General features: G+C 36.4%; 1 protein-coding gene across 3 annotated transcripts in view; it reads right to left on the bottom strand.

Moving 5' to 3' along the window:
* Positions 1 to 20,318, bottom strand: part of PPM1B (protein phosphatase, Mg2+/Mn2+ dependent 1B) — a 92,172-nt gene that overhangs the window by 6,398 nt on the left and 65,456 nt on the right. The window contains exons 4-6 of one of the 3 annotated variants that reach the window (XM_059406223.1): positions 16,592 to 16,703; positions 16,152 to 16,209; positions 3,195 to 4,963 (exon numbers count right to left, since the gene is read on the bottom strand). In XM_059406223.1, the coding sequence (XP_059262206.1) occupies positions 4,934 to 4,963; positions 16,152 to 16,209; positions 16,592 to 16,703 (200 nt within the window). In that variant the 3' untranslated portion in view covers positions 3,195 to 4,933. Of the gene's footprint in view, positions 1 to 3,194; positions 4,964 to 5,799; positions 6,873 to 16,151; positions 16,210 to 16,591; positions 16,704 to 20,318 lie in introns of those variants that run through there. The other 2 variants (XM_059406220.1, XM_059406221.1) reach the window with 2 other exon arrangements.

Here is a 20,318-nt window from a genome sequence, read left to right as displayed (position 1 = left end):
ACTTAGAAGAGGAAATGTGAATTTGAGAAGTCACTGAAAAATGGGATCTAAATTCAAGAAAAGAAAGTATGATTTGGCCAGCAAAAGAAATTCAATGGACAAGTTCTGGTTAATTTCTGTGATTGAAGCTGAATAAAAACTCAGCTTAACTCCAGCAACACAGATCAATGCTCTGGTTTGACTGTATACTTTCCGACATCTGGAACACACACACATTTGTCTTCTGATGATCAATTTGTTGTCTGAAAACAAAAACGCCATTCATAACATCAAAATACTTATTTCCTTATTAATGCATGGTCTCATTCCATCAAGTATTTCAGATAGTTTAGTTGGGAATATAAACTAGTAATACTCTAATTTCTGACTCAAATGTTGGGCTAATATTATAGAAACATCTGTCCTCAACTGATACCATCTGAAACCTGGTCATTAAAAGACTTTTTTTTTTTTTTAAGATTTTATTTATTTATTTGTCAGAGAGACAGGCACAGCGAGAGAGAGGGAACACAAGCAGGGGGAGAAGTAGGCTTCCTGTGGAGCAAGCAGACCGATGTGGGGCTCCATCCCAGGGCGCTGGGACCATGACCAGAGCTGAAGGAAGACGCTTAGCGCTTAACGACGAGCCACCCAGACGCCCCATTAAAAGACATTTTTGAAGACGGACTAGGAAAACAAAACAAAACAAAAACCTCAGAGGGCATGACAGCACCAACTCTTATCCCCTAGGGAGACTGATTTATTATATGGAAACTTCATCTGAGTTCTAAATTTTGCTACAGTTTCTTATTAAGACCAAGTGCCTAGTCAGGTGGCTAGAGAGCCCACCAAGCACTATGAAAAGATACCAAAACCCAACTGAATGCCCCACATCTGGAAAAATAACAAAACTGACTTAAGGACTTAGGGAGAATCCAGAGTTGCAATCGCTTTTAACTAAACACATTTAGAACAAAAAGCTCAAGTGTCTTAAGTAAATATTTTAATTACCAAGCCTCATTATTGGGCAAGAAAGATGAGACAGAAATTAGGAATTTTTTTTAAACGCCTCTAAGGCAACTTTACTCAACTCTGTTCAATGTTCTGAAAATTGAAAATCTAATAGAAAAACTTCAACATAAAAGTCCTGACCCATTTAATGGTCATTAAAAAATAGGAAAAGTCCTATCTTTATCTGGCCAACCCCATGTGACATCTCCTTTGTGGCAAAATGATTTTATTTCAAATAACACCAACTCACAGTCATTGAAGACATCTTGAAAGACTGAAGTGATCTGAATATATGCAATATGAAAACCGAATTCTTTTGTTAAGTTTAACCTCAAAACAGTTTCCCAAGTTGAAACCCATCATAGGAATTTTCTGACAAAATCCACCTTGTTCGTCTTCCTAAGCAGAACAGTGACCACAGTCACCATCTTCCGCCATCTGAATTTTATGTGAGATCGACATGCTAAGATTCACTTAGTAGGGCACTGTGATGTTTGGAATCAATGAACACACAATACAGCCATCCCAACGGACAGAGCAGCAACTGTGAAAGTCTGGGGGGTGCCACGGAACCTTTCCAGGAGGTCTATGAGATCAGAACTATTTCTAATACTTACTCTTTTTCAACCCACCGATGCTTGCACTGACTGTGCAAAAGAAACAGGAGGTAAAACTGCAGGTACCTCAGTGGGAATCAACACAGACAACTCATTAGCTGCTACTGTATCTTCATGCCACACTCAAGAGAAAAGGAAGGACGAAAGCCAGTTTCAGGGGACAGTGCCCTCAGTGAGGCAGTAAGAATTTTTATTACACCTCTACCCTGGAGTACGCATCTTTTTAATATCCTAAACGATGACATGCGAAGCACCTGCTTTTCTAGAGCATGCAGGAAGTGCGATGGCTGTCGCTTCTGATAGTGAGCTGTGCGCTGAACCAGCTGCTTCCGAGGAGCGCCATTTCTACTTGAAAGAAAGAATGACTGACAGACTATGGTGAGTCAGCAGACATTTTCTCGAGAGTAAATGAAGGCTGCCTGTCACTCAAGGAAAACGACTGATAATATTTGGTGCCAGAGACAAAAACGTCACCTTTCAAATGAAAATCAGAATTCTGAAAAATCTGTATCCATTGCCATGAGCTTGACAGTTTCCCAATACTTAAAATATTTTTTCTGATGAGATGTGTTATATTAAGAAAAAAATTTTAAACACTGCATAATAACATGTCAATATTCAGAAGAACCATGTAATTCAACGAACTTATATTTTCCAAAAGATAAATCCATGATGTTACCAAATCATGCCCAAGTAGGACATCCATTCAAAACTCCCAACAAGATAGATCAGATGGGTTTTAGTGTAGGAGTACTAAGTGGACGGATAGTTTCAGACTTCTCACCTCACCTAACCTTCAAGAAACTACCAGTTTGAAGTTCTGATAAGGAATCAAACAGAACAGTCGCGATTGCCTGAAACTATTAAAACACTCCCTTCCAAATACACACATTTGTGTGAGGCCAGGTTTCTTCGTATACAAAGCGCCACATTTGCAACAAAATGAACGCACAGATAGGAGAATCCAGCCCAACATTAAAGGGTCCACAAAAACGAAAACCAGCGGACTTTCTCACACTAAATTTTTTAGATTTGGAAAATAATTGTTTTCCAAAAAAACAATGGTACTTACGTTACCAGGCAATGGTTTCATTTTTTTAATGAATTAAAGTAGTATGTAAAATTTCTTGGCTTTAATTTCTAATGTGATAAATAATGAAAATAAAATAAAAACCCACAAAAGCAAAGTTCTTTGGGATCTTTAACCTTTAAAAATATAAACTGAAAAAAACATATATAAATGGGTCCTAAGATTAAAGTATTTGAAAGCAGCTAGACTAGAAAATGCAGATTAATAAAGACTGAGTTCCATTTTTTTTCTTTCGCTAATTCACACATTATTTGTATTTCAAAGGTCACTAAACCATCTGAAAAAGGTTTTTTGAAAGCAGGGGGGTTTGGAGTGAAGAGGGGTTAATTAGTGCTGTCTTATACAGTTTTGTTAATTCCTCTTTGGAATTACGGTTCACCTACATGGTTTTGTATGAAAAATTTCACAATAAATATCCCAACTATGTAAAATGTTTAAAAATTACATTCAAGACTGGATTTTACTTTCAAAAACATACCAAATAGTAATATGTCACGCTGTTTTGATCAATTCTTTATTTAGGTAACAAGTTGGTTATGTTCACTGCATTGTAAGAAACATCACAATATCATACTGGAAAGGTACTATCAGTACAGGGTTGGATCAGAGTGGACAGTATGAACAATAAACCATTTTGCATTCTTCATTCCCTATCTTTTTACAACTCCCCGAACCCAGTAAAGGGACAGATAGCTTTTAACATCATCATGTAAAGCACTTTAACTTACAAGGCTAAAATCTAAAGAATAAATAAAATATATTGTGGCAATAATTCCTTTTAGACCAAAAATCAGGTGCACAATAAATCAAATGATCAGGAAAGCTGTCTGTATTCAAATGTGTGGCTCTCCAGAAACAGCTTCAGGAAAATGTTACAGAACATATCATGAATTCCATTTCACACAGGACCAGATGATGACTCATTTTTAACTACACACAAGGGCAATTACATCCTGCTGAAACACAATTTAAACATATAGGAAGATGTTTACAAAGCATCCACAACATGTAAACCATGTACAAATGGATACATTCATTGCTTCTCCTACCCCAATAGCTTCTTTTCGATAAATATTTTACTCTTCATGTTCAGCATTCATTGGATTTACTACATGCAAAACTCAAAAAGAATTCAAGATTATTGTAAAAATAGAATTAAAATAATAATCTTCAAGTACCTTATGTGACAGCCACTCTGTACCGTGCCCAATGTTATAAAATGAAAGGTTACTGAACCCATGAAAATATCTCTGTAATATTTCCTTAGATCTAAAATAGATAATTTTAAATGTATTTATAGTCATTTCAATGTGATATTCTGAGCTTTTAAAATAACGTAAACAATTAAAAATTATACCAAATTACACACAAAACTTGTATCTTAAAAGCTGAAAAATTAAAACTATAGAAACCCACATGTAAAACAAAATCACAATTTACATTATAAAGGCAAATCTCATCATTTAAAAAAATTTGCAGCAGTGAGATGTCAGAGCAAATTATAAATAGCCATAAATTAATCCATTTGGTTTCAAAAGATTTGCTAGTGAGAGCTGAAGGATGTAGTAGGTACATGCATAAAATTTGTAACGGTTTATAATATTATTGCCAAATACACTTTATCTTGAAAAGCAGGCAATGTTACAATTTGGACATTATTGGAGAACCCAGTTTGGTAATACAGGTAAAATTAGAAAAAAATTAAATAACAATTAATAATAAATATATGTCCTATAGTAAATTGCTCAAAGGAAATTTCAAGCCACAGAGCTGCAAAAGGCTTCCAACTTGGTGAACTGAGAAAGGAACATCCCATAAAATTCTTTACTCTTACATGCTTATATGTTGTGTGTCTTGTCTAAAAAACAAAAAACAAAAACAAAAACATAATGTATCTTCAGAGTACGGCTAACTATATTCCCATGCACCTCAGGCAGAGTTTGTTATTTGTGGTGAAATAACTCCGTTGGTTCCTAGGGCCCAAAGTTCAAATACAGATGTAACCAGTATGCCTGAGGTCGGCAAAAAATACTGTAGAACAGGCAATGCTACAAGTGGCAATTATTAGAAAACACAAATATGAACAAATGATGGGAAATGCTAATGATTTTCTGCTCATATCACAAAACGGTGGGAATCCACAAGAATATTTTTCCCTTGTATTGAAGAAAATTGTGATTAAAAGTTTTTTTCCCCCAATTTTCAGAATCAAAAGCATTTTAGAAGGTTTATAAGGCTACCATGGGTCTTCTAGATCTCCAGCACCCTACAGGAAGAGAAAAGGAAGAATATTATTATTATTTACCTCCACCACTGCCAGGTTGGATTGAATTTCAAAAGAAAACAAAATGAGATGAACAAATTACCTTCCTTTCTCTGTATGAAAAGGCACTTTTACAGAGAGGTGTGGGTAGTGTATACTGTGTACATACACATGGATCTATCTAATACAGATAGGTAAGTAGTTGGGGTTTTTTCCTTCCCTCTCCACCAAATGCCTTCCTCTTTCTCAAATCACTTAAAAATATTCCGGCATTGGAAAAACAGATCAAGAACATCAGCTACATCCGAAGATCCAAAGTTTCAACTTAAGGCACCGGAAGCAAGTTTAGACACATGATAAATAAAAACATGACGAAGAAAAGTTTTATGTTCTACATTCACAAAATTCTTGTTTTAAGAAATATTTTCCCATGTGACTGATAGCCACCTGCATCTTAAAAACCTATCTTAACAAAAGCAAAACTCGTGTCTGCCACTATTTAAAATATCCTGTAATTCTTGCATTTCTTAGTATCTGATGAAAGCAAAGAGGATAGTGTCACATTCTTTAAAACGTTCATCATGACAACTCAGACATGTCTATGTGTGTCCATACTGGCCAAAAATCAATATTCCATATCACAAAAAGGGGATAAGAAACAGAATGGATTTGAGTAAAAAAGACTTCTCAAAATGTTTTCTTTTCATTAATGACAAAAGCCAAGCCAAAAGTTCTCTAAATTTTCTACCAGTACAAAAGAATTTCTATAAGGTATTTTTCCAATATACCAAGCCTGATTATTTAAAATATTTTTAATTTAAAAATAAGTACAACATGCATAGATTATTCCATATCACATGCTTTATTTGGACTTGAACACTTATAATTTCATTCTAAACACTTGGTTGACATACATTTTGATGTATGTAATTAGGCTATACAGAATATACAAACCAAAGCTGCATCAATAATACATAGGTTTTTCAAAAATTAGGTATCAATAAAGAATACAGAAAAAGGAAAAACAACCACACATCCAACAGCTCAGAACGTCTAAAAATAAAACTACAGAGATGTAAAATATAAACAAGTCAAAGAACACACAAATTATCATCCTTGGGAGAAAAAAAAAATTACAGGCCAGAATCTGCCAATCTTTGAAGAACTAAAATCACTAAAGGAAACACAAATTTATTACAAAGCTAACTATGAGTATACTGATATGTAAAATAATGTGAAGCAGTAGAATTCTACAATTACAAGCTTTTCCACAATATAATGTCATCTTGCTTATCAGTAAGTAATCTCTAATCTTATCTAGTATGAAGTTAACTACTGATCTGAGTAACTAGTAGCCTCATTTCTGGCATACAATATGAAATAACATATAATTTTATTGAATTCAAAGTACTATAAATAGCCCATTTTAAACTATCTGATAAAGGTGTATGCAAAGGCCTTCTTAAAAAAACAAGGCTATATGAGTGTAATAAAACTAGTTTACCAAGATTCAAATAACAAAACGGTTCTATAAATGCATACATTATACTTCCTAAGTAAAAACCAGCAAATCAAAAGATCACAAAAATATTACCACGAAGTCAAGTCAGATTTGTTCACCACTCATCTTTGTCCCTGCATCTTCATTATAGCTGTCTAATTCAGCAAGAGCACTGTTTGATTCAGTACGGCTTGCCTGCATTGTCACTGGGCTTCCAGCATCACTGTTCGAAGAAGTAGCTGTGGCCGCTGGGTCAGCAGGGCTTTCTTCTCCCTCTACTTTAGCTAGCCTGTAACTAGTCAGCATCTCCTCCAGAAGTTGTCGGTAGTTTCCCCTATGATTAATTCTCATTTGCCTGAGAGCTTCCACCAATTTTCCCTGTGATCCACTTTCCTCTGCTTCCTCGGAGGCCTTTTTTTAAGATTCAAGACCCCAGTGTCAGTAGACAAACCAGGATATCACATGTATTTCATAACATCATCACAGCAAAACACTCATTTCTCTACCACGAGTCATAGTCTAAGCATGAGAACATTTCATTAAGTATCAAGTCTTACTTGTGTCAATAAAATTTCCACTTGAAATATCAAGTTAATTTCAGCAAATTACCATGAACTAGTTAACATCTTATTCACACTGGCATTTGAAGCTTCCTCTGAAATTTACTCGGCTATTAGAATTCAACAGCAACACAAGCATTTCCTAAAACTGACTTGCTTAACAGAAAAAAAAAAAAAAACAGTAATTGGCTAGAATGATTTAGTACAAAAGGAAATTAGTGTTTAAAGCAATAGGAGAGGACAGAAAAGCAGGCCATTAGAACATTAGTTTCTTCATCACTGCTGCTAAATAATAGGTAAGGAGAGGAGGTACGAAATGTAGAACTATATAAATTTTGACTGCATTTTCGGGAAATTCTAATGCTGTTGTGGGTGAAAATTTAATTTCCTCTTTGATCTTACATATTTTAATAAAAACATTTCTAGATCAAAATAAACTATTTTAAATCTAATAATAAGATATGAACAGGAAACTCATTCCTTTTATGTTTTATTAAATTTTGGAAAACTTGTAGGTTTCTACAACAGCAGCTACTTAACCTTGTTAGCAGGACAAGCTCTAAAATGGAAGGTGATCACAGTTAAGAGCTAAGCTGACAGTCTAAATGCAAGACAACCTTACACTGTGTGCCTCTTGATGTGATGCATTAGGGATGCAGAACCACATCCTATGTTCTCGCCTAAACATATTTAATATAAATCTAATAAAGTGAATTCCCAATTTACAGGAAAACGGAATAGAGAATGGCATTAAAGGATACCACAAGAAAACAATCATATGATCCAGAATGTAGGACATCCTGTTCAAAGTTGGCTCAGAGTCTTCTTTCTCAGTGGCAAGGGGAAAAAAAAAAGTGAGGGCCTTATTACAGACATTATTAATATGCTGTAACAGCCTGAGACCATCTTTTGAAATAACTACTATCACAGACATGCTAGAGACGACTGGGAAAATCTGAACTTGATACTAGATAATAATCTTAATTTTCATCGGTATGATTAATAGTATTATGGTCATGTAGAAAGATGTCCTCACTTTTTTTCTCCTTTCTCAAGTAAACTCTACACCCAACGTGAGGCTTGAACTCATGATCCCAGGATCAGGAGTTGCACACTTTACCAATTAAGCCAGCCAGGCGCCCTGAAATGTCCTCATTTTTAAGAGAGGCATGCCAAAATATGCCAAAATGATGCCTGCAATTTGCTGTCAAAAGGTTCAGTGAGAAAAAAAGGGGGAAAAAAAGTGTACACAAACACACACACACAACACACACAAAGCAAATACGGTAAACTATTAACTGTTGAATCTAGGGAGAAGGTGGATCATTTCAATTTTGCTGGCTATTTGGAAGTCTTCATAAAAATGTTGGGAAAATAAAACTCAAAAAAGAGGTTACTGATACAGATGATCTGACAGAAACTCTTAACCTTCTCTTGAGACTGTTACCCTACAGTTCAGCAACAAAGACACAAAAAGAACACAACTATAACCACATTAAAACATGGCAATGTTATGAGGAAAATGAGAACATCTGAACGCTTTGGGAGGGAAAAAAAAAGTGCCCTTATGGCAAAAAGCAAGATATGACACTGTTCGTAGATGTTTTATGTGTATGCATAGGTCTATGTATCCACTGGTTTTAGGATATTGGGTTTTTTTTTTTTTTAACTTAATTAATTAATTTATTTGACAGACAGAGATCACAAGTAGGCAGAGAGGCACGCAGAGAGAGGGGGGAAAGCAGGCTCCCCGCCGAGCAGAAAGCCCGATGCGGGGCTTGATCCCAGGACCCTGAGATCATGAACTGAGCTGAAGACAGAAGCTTTAACCCACTGAGCCACCCAGGCACCCTGGTTTTAGGATATTATCCATAAAATGTCTGTGGGGAAAGGAAATACAGCCATATACAATTAATCATAATGGGCAGTGAAGTTATATTTATTTTCTTTGAGTTCTCTAATTTTCTACCTCATGTATACTAATTGTAAAATGACTTTTCTTTCATTTAAAAAAATTTTTAAGTATGGATTATATATTTATTTAAAGTTTTATTTATTTATTTATTTGACAGAGAGAGAGCAAGAGCAAGCACATGTAGGGGGAGCAGTGGGCAGAGGAAGAAGCAGCAGCAGCAGGCTCCTTACTGAGTAGGGAGCTTGATACGGTGCTTGATCCCAGGACCCTGGGATCATGACCTGAGCCTAAGGCAGACGCTTAACAACTGAGCCAGCCTGGCTCCCCAAGTTTTTATTTATTTAAGTAATCTTTACACCCAAGGTGGGGCTCAAACTCACACATGCTCTTCTGACTGAGCCAACCAGGTGCACCAAGTAACTTTTTTTTTAAATAAATTTTTGCAAAATTTATCATATTGGGAGAACATAATAAAATGCACTGTTAAGATTTTGCTTACTTTTTCTTCCTTACCTCTCCTTTTGTGCTAAATAAACATGTTCCTCCAAATAAAGTTTCTCATTTGGATCTATTCAGGAAAGGTTAAGATTGAGCAACAAAGTGAATGCTCTGCTAATCATAAACCTTATTCGTCTTTAATCGGGTTTTCCAAACGGCAATATTCTACTTGATTATATATCACAAAAGACTTTTAACAGATGGCATAAAGACTCCTCCACCTCACACCCTACCCCCAAAAAACTCAAACCAACAACTCCCTTTTTATTAAAAAATACTTCTAAGGACACTGAAACAATTCTGAAGTGATTATCAACCCTCATTTAATACCAGGATTGCCTGTGGAGCTTAGAAGATTAAACAGATATGAAATGGGGCACCTGGGCTGCTCAGTCCGTCAAGCATCTGGCTCTTGATCTGGGCTCAGGTCATGCTCTTAGGGTCATGAGATCGAGCCCCATAAAGGGTTCTTCGCTAAACGGGGAATCTGCTTGTCCCTCTCCCCTTCCTCCTCCCCCTGCTTGCACTCTTTCTCCCTCTCTCTCTAAAATAAATAAATGAATAAAATCTTTTGAAAAATCATATAGGTACTAAAAGTTCTATCAATCTATACTCAGATGCATTGGGTTGGAGTGAGTTTTTTAAAGCCTGATAGTAGAACCTCCAATACAGGTTCTACTAACTTGAACTTATTGATAAAAAGGTTGTGATTTGGTTGTATTTCAATTTTGGTGGCTTCTAAAGATAAAGCGCCACTCACTCTCTGACACCTATTATTACAGTAAGCATCTGTGCTTCTGTGAATTTTGTAGTAGTGATAGCTGGGGAGGAGTAGTTGCTTTAAAAAAAAAAAAACAAAACTTTTAATTAAAACCAAACCTGTAAATCAAACTGGGATAAATTTACAATGGCTGGCATCACAGAGTCACTAAATGAAAAGAACTTAACCTAATGACCACATTTAAAAGTGATTTTATCTCAAAGCAAATTACATTTCCCTACTGTGATGGGTAAAAGATGGATGGGTGAGACCTCCTCCCCAGCCATTTCACTTGACTCTTCAAAATACTGTTCCACCGCTCTCTTATGGATTTTCATTAATATCAGAAAAGGAACCACTGTTCAGCTGCACTTTTTGTTTTTACCTGAACTCCTGTATACACCACATCATGTTTACACATCTATTACAGCAATTAATTCCACCTTGCTACTGTTCATAAGTCTTTCCAATTAGACTGTAAACTCTTTAAGAGAAACAGAATTTCACATTTCTTTCTGTATCCTCCCTAACCCCTAGGAAAGGAAAATTAATGTTTGTGCTTAGAACTCTGTGGACATGATCTCATTTAATCCTCACAGGTATCCTACATAATAGGTACCACAACCCTAATTTTTGTAAGTGAAGAAATTTATAGGCTCAGAGAGATTTAAGTGGTCAGGGTGACAATGCTAGTAGTGAGTGACACAGCTCCCATTTCTGTACAGGTGTAATTAACATTAATATCCCTCTGGATGTTCTTCTGAATACATTATGGTAAGTAACATAGTAAGTGCCCCACATAAACAGACACTTACTAAAGAAATAGTGCTTAAAATTATTGAATTGTACCACAAATTATTTCATATTCAAATCTACAATGTATTTCCTTGATACAGAAACACTAATGAAACTAAAGGACAAAAAATTCGTATTAGATCGGATCGTTTAAACTATTCTGCAAAATAAACTGAAGGCAATTATGGAGATGAGTATATGGAACTTTTCCCTCTGTTTCAATTTTCAAGGTGTCAGTGTCAGTTTAAAAGAATCAAATCTCTCGTGAAAATACTGCCTTATCCCAAATAATATACAGGAATAGAGATCAATCAGCAAACAGAAGGGGAAAATAAATTAAGAACATTTAAAAGATAAAATTTAGCTAGTATTTATTTGCAGCACGTTTTAATGCAATTGCCATAAGCAAAACGCTTCAAATAATTAACAGTGGAGAAACTCGTAAAGAATGCTAATATAAATATTTACAGTATTTTTTGTGGCGTCCTATCTTCTGCTTATTAGCTTAAAGTGATTTTTAGAGCTGAAAATCCTCAAATATGTGTTCATGAGATACAATTAACAGTGACCAAGGAAGAATATAATTAGCTGTTATTTGCTAGGATCACGTAAAATTTAGTGAATTTGAAATAATTTTAAAAAGTCATTTAGCGGGTTGAGACCACATAGCTAAGAGAAGTGGTAGGCTATACCATCCCTAAAAATAGACTAAAGTTTAGTGTATTTTCAAACAGTATTGATCATCTCCATAAAAATGGAGAAGCTCTGACAAGTGAAAAAGAAACAATTTACCAAAAAAACCTAGTATTCCCATAGTCCTGAAACTGTAACATAAAAATGTAAAAGTAGTTATGTTTGTAACTGATCTATTCAAAATTAACAAAATAAAAAGACTATATATAAAACTTAAGTGAAAAGGGAATATGGAGACTCTCTAGGGCTTTTGTCCTCTCTTTCCTCCCTTCTTAAAAATCCAAATGCCTTAAAAAGATTTTGGATTAGGATAAAAATGTGTATTATCTAAATGAAAAACAACTGATAAAAAACTGGACTTGACTGCTTAGTTTCAAAAACTTTATGAAATACTCCTCATCAAAACCAGAATATCTTAACACTATTGAAGAGATTCACGAAAGAATAGGAAATGACCTTTCGCAGATAGAGAGGTGAAGTACAGACATACATGTGATTTCTAAATAACTTAGGCAATATTAGAAAGATGTACAGAGAATAGTTTTTGGAGTTCTCCTGACTTAAGATTAAAATTCTGGCTGTACAATTTGTTTAGCTTTGCAACCTAGGGAAACGACTTCCTCTCACTGACCTTTAGTCTTACCTATAAAAACAAGGGTGTTGAGGACATCACCTATGACTTGATAATCCAACAGCTGGTAACTATGAGTCCCCCTTTACCCTTGAAATCAGCAACATATATGGCTACCTGATTAGCAGTATATTTTCTAAAGATCAGAATCTAAATCAGTGAAACAGTTTTTGGTGGGATTTTGGCGGGGGTGGGTTGGTTTGGTTTGGTTTCGTAATCTTCACACCTAACATGGGGCTTGAACTCACAACCCCTAGTTCAAGAGCTGCATGCTCTATCGACTGAACCAGCTAAGTGCTCCCAACCTAGCACTTTAGAAGGAAAGGGCCGTGACCTCAGAGCCTTGCGAAATGTAAGAACATCTTAGTGCAAAATGCAGTTTTATTTTTTCTGGTCCTGTAGGTAATTATTCTCTTGGCGTCACAGACTCCTTGGGAGGAACTGATGAAAACCACACACATACTATACTTTGTGTTAAGAACTGCATATGTCCACAAACACATTTTTAAAAACCTTTCTGGGGATTCACAAACCACCTAAGTATCCTAGCTAGACTCTGCAAAGATTTTAACAGTTGGAAAAATGTCAATATCGCCTGCATTAAGAAGTCTGAACAGTACTCCAAAAGGCTGAAAAAACAAATTTGGTAAACAACTTCATTAGACTCCCCTAAATAGTGAGCTTTCTGAATATACTTTGGATATTTTAGTTTCTGACTTAAAGGGGCGCCTGGGTGGCTCAGCTGGTTAAGTATCTTGTTCTCAGCTCAGGTCATAATCCCAGGGTTGTGGGATTGAGCCCCGTGTGGGGTACCATGCTGAGCATGGAGGCTGCCTGGGATTCTCTCTCTTTCCCTCTTCCTTTGACCGCCCCCCTCCCCAATCCTGCATGCACGCTGGCTCTTTCTCTCTAAAATAAAACAAACAAACAAACAAACAAAAAGGCATATTATAAAAACAAATTCTAGCTTATATTCCACTTGGCTTTTTGAAATACGTTATCTACAAGATTTTCTTTCAATGTAAGAAAAGTAAATGAATCCCTATATCTAATGGTATCACCTACAGGCATTCATGGCAGGATAATTCTATCTCTGACATAAAGCAGACATTTTAGGAATCTAAATACATCTTGGATTAACTCCAGCATTCTTTATTTTATTTTTGTTTTTTAGTATCTGCACAAAAATTTTATTTTTGTTATTTAAAAAAACTCCCAACTGTCAGCTTCTGCCACTGCACTTCCTGGTCGCATCTTCTACAACATGGCACTGATCTAAGCCGAGAAACATGTTCAGAACACATTCGTGCCTAATCCACTGTCATAGTAGCACAAGAAGAGCTAAGAATTCAATTAAATACCTATAATTACTTCATTTTTTTCTGCTTCTTTGTGTTTTAGAGTACATTTCTGCTAGTGCATCATTTAGTGTATTTCTGCTTCTACTACGGGGATTCAACATTTTTATAAGGTCGTGATTATTCTGAAAGGGTAAAATAGTTATTTCCCCACATAGTATTCTGGGCTGCAAGTTAGTTTGTGCAGTAAATCAGGAAGTTTGATCTTGGCAATTATTTCACTAGTTGACTGCCAGCATCTCTTTAATCTAACACTGCACATGTTTCTAACAGATTAAAACACCACAGATACTCCTCTGAGTCTACTAACCTTCTGCTCCAAACATACGGTGGCTCCTCACTGTAAAATGTAAAGTTCAAAAGGCCTCTCCAGTCTCTTCAAAAATACTTCCTGCATCCTAAATTCTTATTTCTCACCATAGCAGTTCTCTCCTTGCTCCAGGCAAAATGAGGTCCTTTCTTTAAAAAGATAGCTCCTACTTTGTTCCTGCCTCTCCCATCCACTTGAGCTATCATCCTCCTCATTTCATTTCTGTCACTCTGATAATTCTTCCCATCTCTTTTCTCTGAAACTCAGACCTTCCCAGCAATCACTGTGCAATTCACAAGGCAATTAATCACATCCCGTCTTTTATTATTTCTTTCTAACTTGTGTGTTTCTCTCTCCATGGCAAGATGCACTGATGGTAGGGATGGGACCATGCCTGATGTTCTTCTACAGCATCTCATCCCTACGTCAATTCACAACACGTGGCAGCCTGTCTATGTTTGATCTGCTAAGGTTACTCGAAAGCTTGTATAGGAAGGTAGTAAGTGTGCATCTCCTTAACTTACAGAATCATGTAATAATCCTATCCAAGGCCAGCATTTTTATCCTGAGCATTCCTCTTCTGCTTCATGGCTCTGTTGTTTATTTATTCACTGTTTAGAGAGCTACTGTGTATAATAAGTATTTTTATATTTTTTAAAAAGTTTAAAACATTAACCTAAACTTAATTTAGGGGTGTGAAATAATTTTTAAAATTGTATCTGGAATAAGAGCAGCCAACTTTCTTAAGGGACCTTGAAGAGATTTGGCAAGGCATAATGAGAATTTTTCAGGATTACACACCAGGATTACATTTCCAAGCACATGAGGAAACATGAACACTTAAATGGTAATGGTTAGTAATGATCAATAACTACCATCTGAGGGCTTTTTTCTTCTAACCATGATTCTGGATGCTGTGTAGAACCTAGGATCAGTCTCCCTTCACTCCACACCAGCCAACTACCATGGGCTTTTCAATTGTGTCAACAATTTGTCCTTGTTTGCCCGATTTAGGGTTCTCTCTAAATGTAACACATGACTTATCTTTACTTTTAAATGAATTTTCACAGCTTTAGGTATAAGTCTTAATACTTTGAGGGACACAAAAGAAAGACTCAGAACCACTGCTCGAGACCAAGACATAAAGCCTGCTATTAGCAATATACAGTATTACTTTTATTCAACTCACTGGAATGTATAAATTGCAAAATTTTTCTTTTTTTGCAAGCAAATATTGCTGAGAATAAAGAAATGCTAGGATATTGCTGTGCAACTTGCAAAATGGCTCAACTGAGAGGATACCTCATTTCTACCAGTGGTTGATGTCTCTCTTAAGACCTGCCCCCGAGGAGCTGGAGATTTGGAGAGTGAGTCCATCTCTTCTCAGTGAGTTTTATTACTAACTTTGGCTCCCTTCAATCTTTCAAACATGTATGTTAAAAATTAAGTTATTCATTTATAGATGTCCAAAACCTTCAAAACCCTATTATGGAAATACTTATTTGAATTACTGACCGTGAAACGTAGGGGAATTAAAAAACTAAAAAAAGAAGGCACTGTTTTGTCTCCTGGTAGAAGTGCTAAGATTAAAAAAAAAAAAAAAGAGGTGCAGCTGACAGCTCCCTGGTATTTCCAAGGAAGGTAAAGGGATAGAGTTTTGCTCTGAGGAAGCACAGCAGGTTACAACAAAAAATGATTATCTCAGTTCAACACAAAATACCTACAAGTGGCAACGTTAAGGTTAAGAAATTACCCTCAGGTATTCGACTGAGCACATAGTGGGCACTGAAAGTCAGGTCTTTAATAGCCCATTTCTCTATCATTAAGTTCTAGTGATGGTAGTAGGCTGCTGAAGGAGAAAAGGAGATGTTCAAAACCATATTCTTCACCTCAAAATTAAGATTTAAGGGAGAAGCAGAAGGAAAGGCAGACATACAGGGAGAAAGTTAAGTACAGCCCAACAAAAAGGTACTTGATGCCCATTAAGTGACAACAAACTTAACTATAAAACAGAAATATATCTCTACCTCCATTTCTAGACAGTTCCTTAAACTGACTCCTTAACATGAAACATTACTAATAGCTATAGATTTCATTATGTGAATGTATTATAACTAGTATTTACATTATGTAATTATTTTAAATGCTTAAGAAATAAAAGAAAACTTACCCCATCACTTTCTCGATGTGGATTCAGCCTACTATAAACAGCTTCAATAACATTGCGCCTGAAATAAATTATGCATTAGTTTTATTAAATTACGTACAATTACCAAGCTTCTGAGTATTTAAAATACTTTATCCTCAAAAATTAACTGTCATGCTAAATGTTTGCCAAGAACATAGTTTCTACATTTCACTTAGAATTTGATTCAGCACAAGCCATTTGTTCTCATTTATAAAGGAAAGAAGGGCCTTCACCTTTAAATCACATAATAAATTATTCCCTTCAAAAAAAAAAAATCCCTTTGGATGAAATTTTAAAGTTCTTCTCTAGTATAAGAACCATCAACTCATCTCATCTTTTGATAATTGATATACTTCTTCTCCAAAATTACTTAATTACTAATTATAAAGAAACTCAAAATTAGTTCTTTTTGTTCTACTTACTTGCCAGCAAGACCTCCCCCAGGAGGCAAATTTGGGATATTTTCTGCAGACAAGATGCGCATGACATGGGCAAGATCAGGCATTCCTTCCTCACCAGACTTCTCCATAATTTCTGCAGGTTTTTAAAAAGAATTCCTAAATTAATGTGTTTACTCAGGATTCAGAGAAAGTGAAACAAGGGCAACTATTCGGTAGTTATCAATTTTATTAATTTATTTTTTGATTTAAACTCAAGTTAGTTAATATATAGTGTATTATTAGTTTCTCTAGTATCAGTTTTAAAATGTAAAAAAACCCAAACATTTACTTACTATCACACAAAGAATAAAAGTAATATAAAAAGTTATCTGCAGGGGCGCCTGGGTGGCTCAGGTCATGATCCCAGGGTCCTGGGATAGAGCTCTGCATCAGGCTCTCTGCTCAGCAGGGAGCCTGCTTCTCAACCCCCTCCCCCCCATCCCACCTGCCTCTCTGCCTACTTGTGATCTCTGTCAAATTAAAAAAAAAAATTTTTTTTTTAAAGTTATCTGCATACATAAAAGCAAAAGCTGGAAGAAATGAAATGTTCAACAACACAGGAAGAGTTAAGAAATTTTTGGTACAGCCACTGGGTGTAATGGTTTATAGTAACCAAAAGCGATCCTTGTGAACACAGGACAGCTACATGTAAAAACACTTTGACCTAATTTTATACAAGAATAATACAAAAGTTAAAAAGTTATTAATACTATAATTACCAAGAAAAGTGACAGATGAGTAAGGACTATATGGAGAAGAAAAATTAGAATTGTTTCATAAGGTTATTCATATTTAATTGAAAATTAGTTGATACATAGTATTAGTTCTAGGTGTACAACACAGTGATTCATTAATTATACACACACATGACAAAATGCTCTTCACAGTTTAAGTGTAGTCACCATAAAATGTTACTACAGTATTACTGACTGTATTCCCAATCCTAGATTTTTCAGCCCTATGACCTCTTTGATAACTCAAGTTTGTACCTCTTATTTCTCCTCACCTAGTTCACCTATCCTTCCTTTGGCAACCATTGGTTTATTCTCCTCACACCAATAAGTCTGTTTCTGCTTTGTTTTTTAAATTTAACATGGAATTGAAACACTGTCTTATTTCACTTTGATCCCAAAGTAGTTATGTTCCACAACAATTTAAAATTAAAAAGGCGGGGCACCTGGGTGGCTCAGTTCATTGAGCGTCCGCCTTCGGCTCTGGTCATGATCTCAGCTTTCCAGGACTGAGCCCCACATCAGGCTCCCTGCTTCTGCCTCTCCCTCTCCCCTCTGCTTGCTTTCTCTCTCTCTCTCATAAATAATATCTTTAAAAAAAAAAAATTGGGCATCTGGGTGGCTCAGTCGTTGGGCATCTGCCTTCAGCTCGGGTCATGATCCCAGGGTCCTGGGATTGAGTCTCGCATCTAGCTTCCAGATCAGCAGGAAGCCTGCTTCTCCCTCTCCCACTCCCCCTGCTTGTGTTCCCTCTCTCACTGTGTCTCTCTCTGTCAAATAAATAAAATCTTATAAAAAACAAATAAAAATAAAAATTAAATAAATAAAATAAAAAAGGAAAATAATCACAGAACTCGCTAAGGCTTAGAACAAAACAAAACATTTACACGCTCTATCTGTATTTACAATTTATGGAAAATACACCTTCAGAGCATGATTATTAAGATATAAACTCCTCAAAAATCAGAGAATGCCAACTTAAAGACAACATAAAAGCAGTGTCCTCAGCTGCCACCATGCCTCACAAGGCCCTCACCGTCACCATAACCTCCCTCACCACTCCCATTCGACTCTGCCCGACTCCCCTATCTCCAAAGGGTCTAAGAGAAGCCTTATCCTACTTCGAGATCTTCACACGTGCTCCTCCTTTGACTTGAAACACTTTTTACGCCATTCCAACCAACCCATATTGTATAATTCACTCATATTCATCCTTCAGGTTTCAAATTCACATGTCACTTTCTCAAATTCTTCTCCAACCCAAGCCTGAAGCTGTGTACTAGTGCTACACACATCCTTCCACTGCAGATGTTCACTATATCACAGACTGCAAGCTTCTTGAGGCATGATTGTCATTTTTCAGCCTTATACTTGTATCTCTATAGTACAGGATTTCTCAGCTTTGGCACTCATTCTGGACCAGCGACTTTTTGCGGGGCGGGGGGGCTGTCTTGTGTACTCCAAAATACTAGTAAGAAACACCAGGCTAGTGACAGGACACCAAATATGTGTGCAGACATTGCTAGAGCCAAAGAGAGAGAAAAGGAATGAGTGTGTATGTTATAGAAAGTGGAGAGAGGAGTCAAATGGAAAGTGGAGAGAGGTAAACAAATGGGGAATCTAGGTAAAAGGTTCTACATTGTATATAGGAGCTCTCTATATTGTTTCAACTCTTCTTCAAGCTTAAAATTACTGCAAAATAGAAAGTTAAAAAAAACAAGTACAGTTGATTCTTGAATGACTCAGGTTTCAACTGTGTGAGTCCACTTATATGTGGGTTTTTTTTGGTATAGTACACTCCAGTAAATATATTTTCTCTTCATGATTTTCTTAATAACATTTACTTTTCTCTGGCTTTCTTTCTTTTTAAAAATTTTATTTATTCATTTGAGAGAAAGAGAGCACAAGCGGGGTGGGGGGCAGAGGGAGAGAAAGCAGTAGACTCCCTGCTGATCAGGAAGCCCAACATGGGGCAACATGGGGCTCAACATGGGACAACATGGGGCTCAACACGGGGCAACACAGGGCTTCATCCTGGGACTCTGAGATATGACCTGAGCCAAAGGCAGACTGCTCAACCAACTGAGCCACACAGGTGCCCCTACTGTCTTGTCTTACTTTATTGTAAAAATACAGTACATCATGGGGCGCTTGGGTGGCTCAGTGGGTTAAGCTTCTGCCTTTGGCTCAGGTCATGATCTCAGGGTCCTGGGACTGAGCCCCGCATCGGGCTGTTTGCTGCTCAGCAGGGAGCCTGCTTCCCCTTCTGTATCTGCCTGCCTCTCTGCCTACTTGTGATCTGTCAAATAAATAAATAAAATCTTAAAAAAAAAATACAGCACATCATATATAGAACATACAAAATATGTGTTTATTGACTGTTTAAGACTTTCAGTCAACAGTAGACTATTGTAATTAAGTTCAGGGGGATTCAAAACGTATATACATTTCCAACTGAGGGGCGAGTGGGAGGGGAAGGCAGAAATAGTGGGGGTGTTTGCACCCCCAACCCATGCTTGTCAAGGGTCAATGTAAAACCAATACTCTTTCATGACATCAATGCTGACTCTTACCAGTAAGATAAAAACATATGGTATAATGAATTCCTATGATTAACTTGGGAGGAATTAAGTGTTAGTGGAATTACAGCACTCGATGTTCATGATAAGCCCCAAAGCAAATTTCACTGGACTCTTCACTCCTAAAAGCATAATCAGCAAAAGGAGAAATAAAATGGCAAGCTTTAACAGACTATTTTCACATGTTTCTCTTTGGTGGTATAATAGACATATTTGTCTTCTCCCTGCCAAAAAATTCCCACACATTGGTCCAAGATGTGATAGTAAATCTCAGGCAGACAGATGCTTATTTTTTAAAGCCTTGTGTTGAAATACTTTTTCCTAACCCTAAAAGAACTATTTGATAAACAAGGGAGAATACTCTTCCTTTCCTTCAAAAACGGGAGGTGGGGAGGGATC

This window comes from Mustela nigripes, chromosome 7, assembly GCF_022355385.1.
Source record: "Mustela nigripes isolate SB6536 chromosome 7, MUSNIG.SB6536, whole genome shotgun sequence".
NCBI lineage: Eukaryota > Metazoa > Chordata > Mammalia > Carnivora > Mustelidae > Mustela > Mustela nigripes.
The sequence above is the reverse complement of the archived record's forward strand: the minus strand, read 5'-3'. Positions and strand labels throughout refer to the sequence as shown.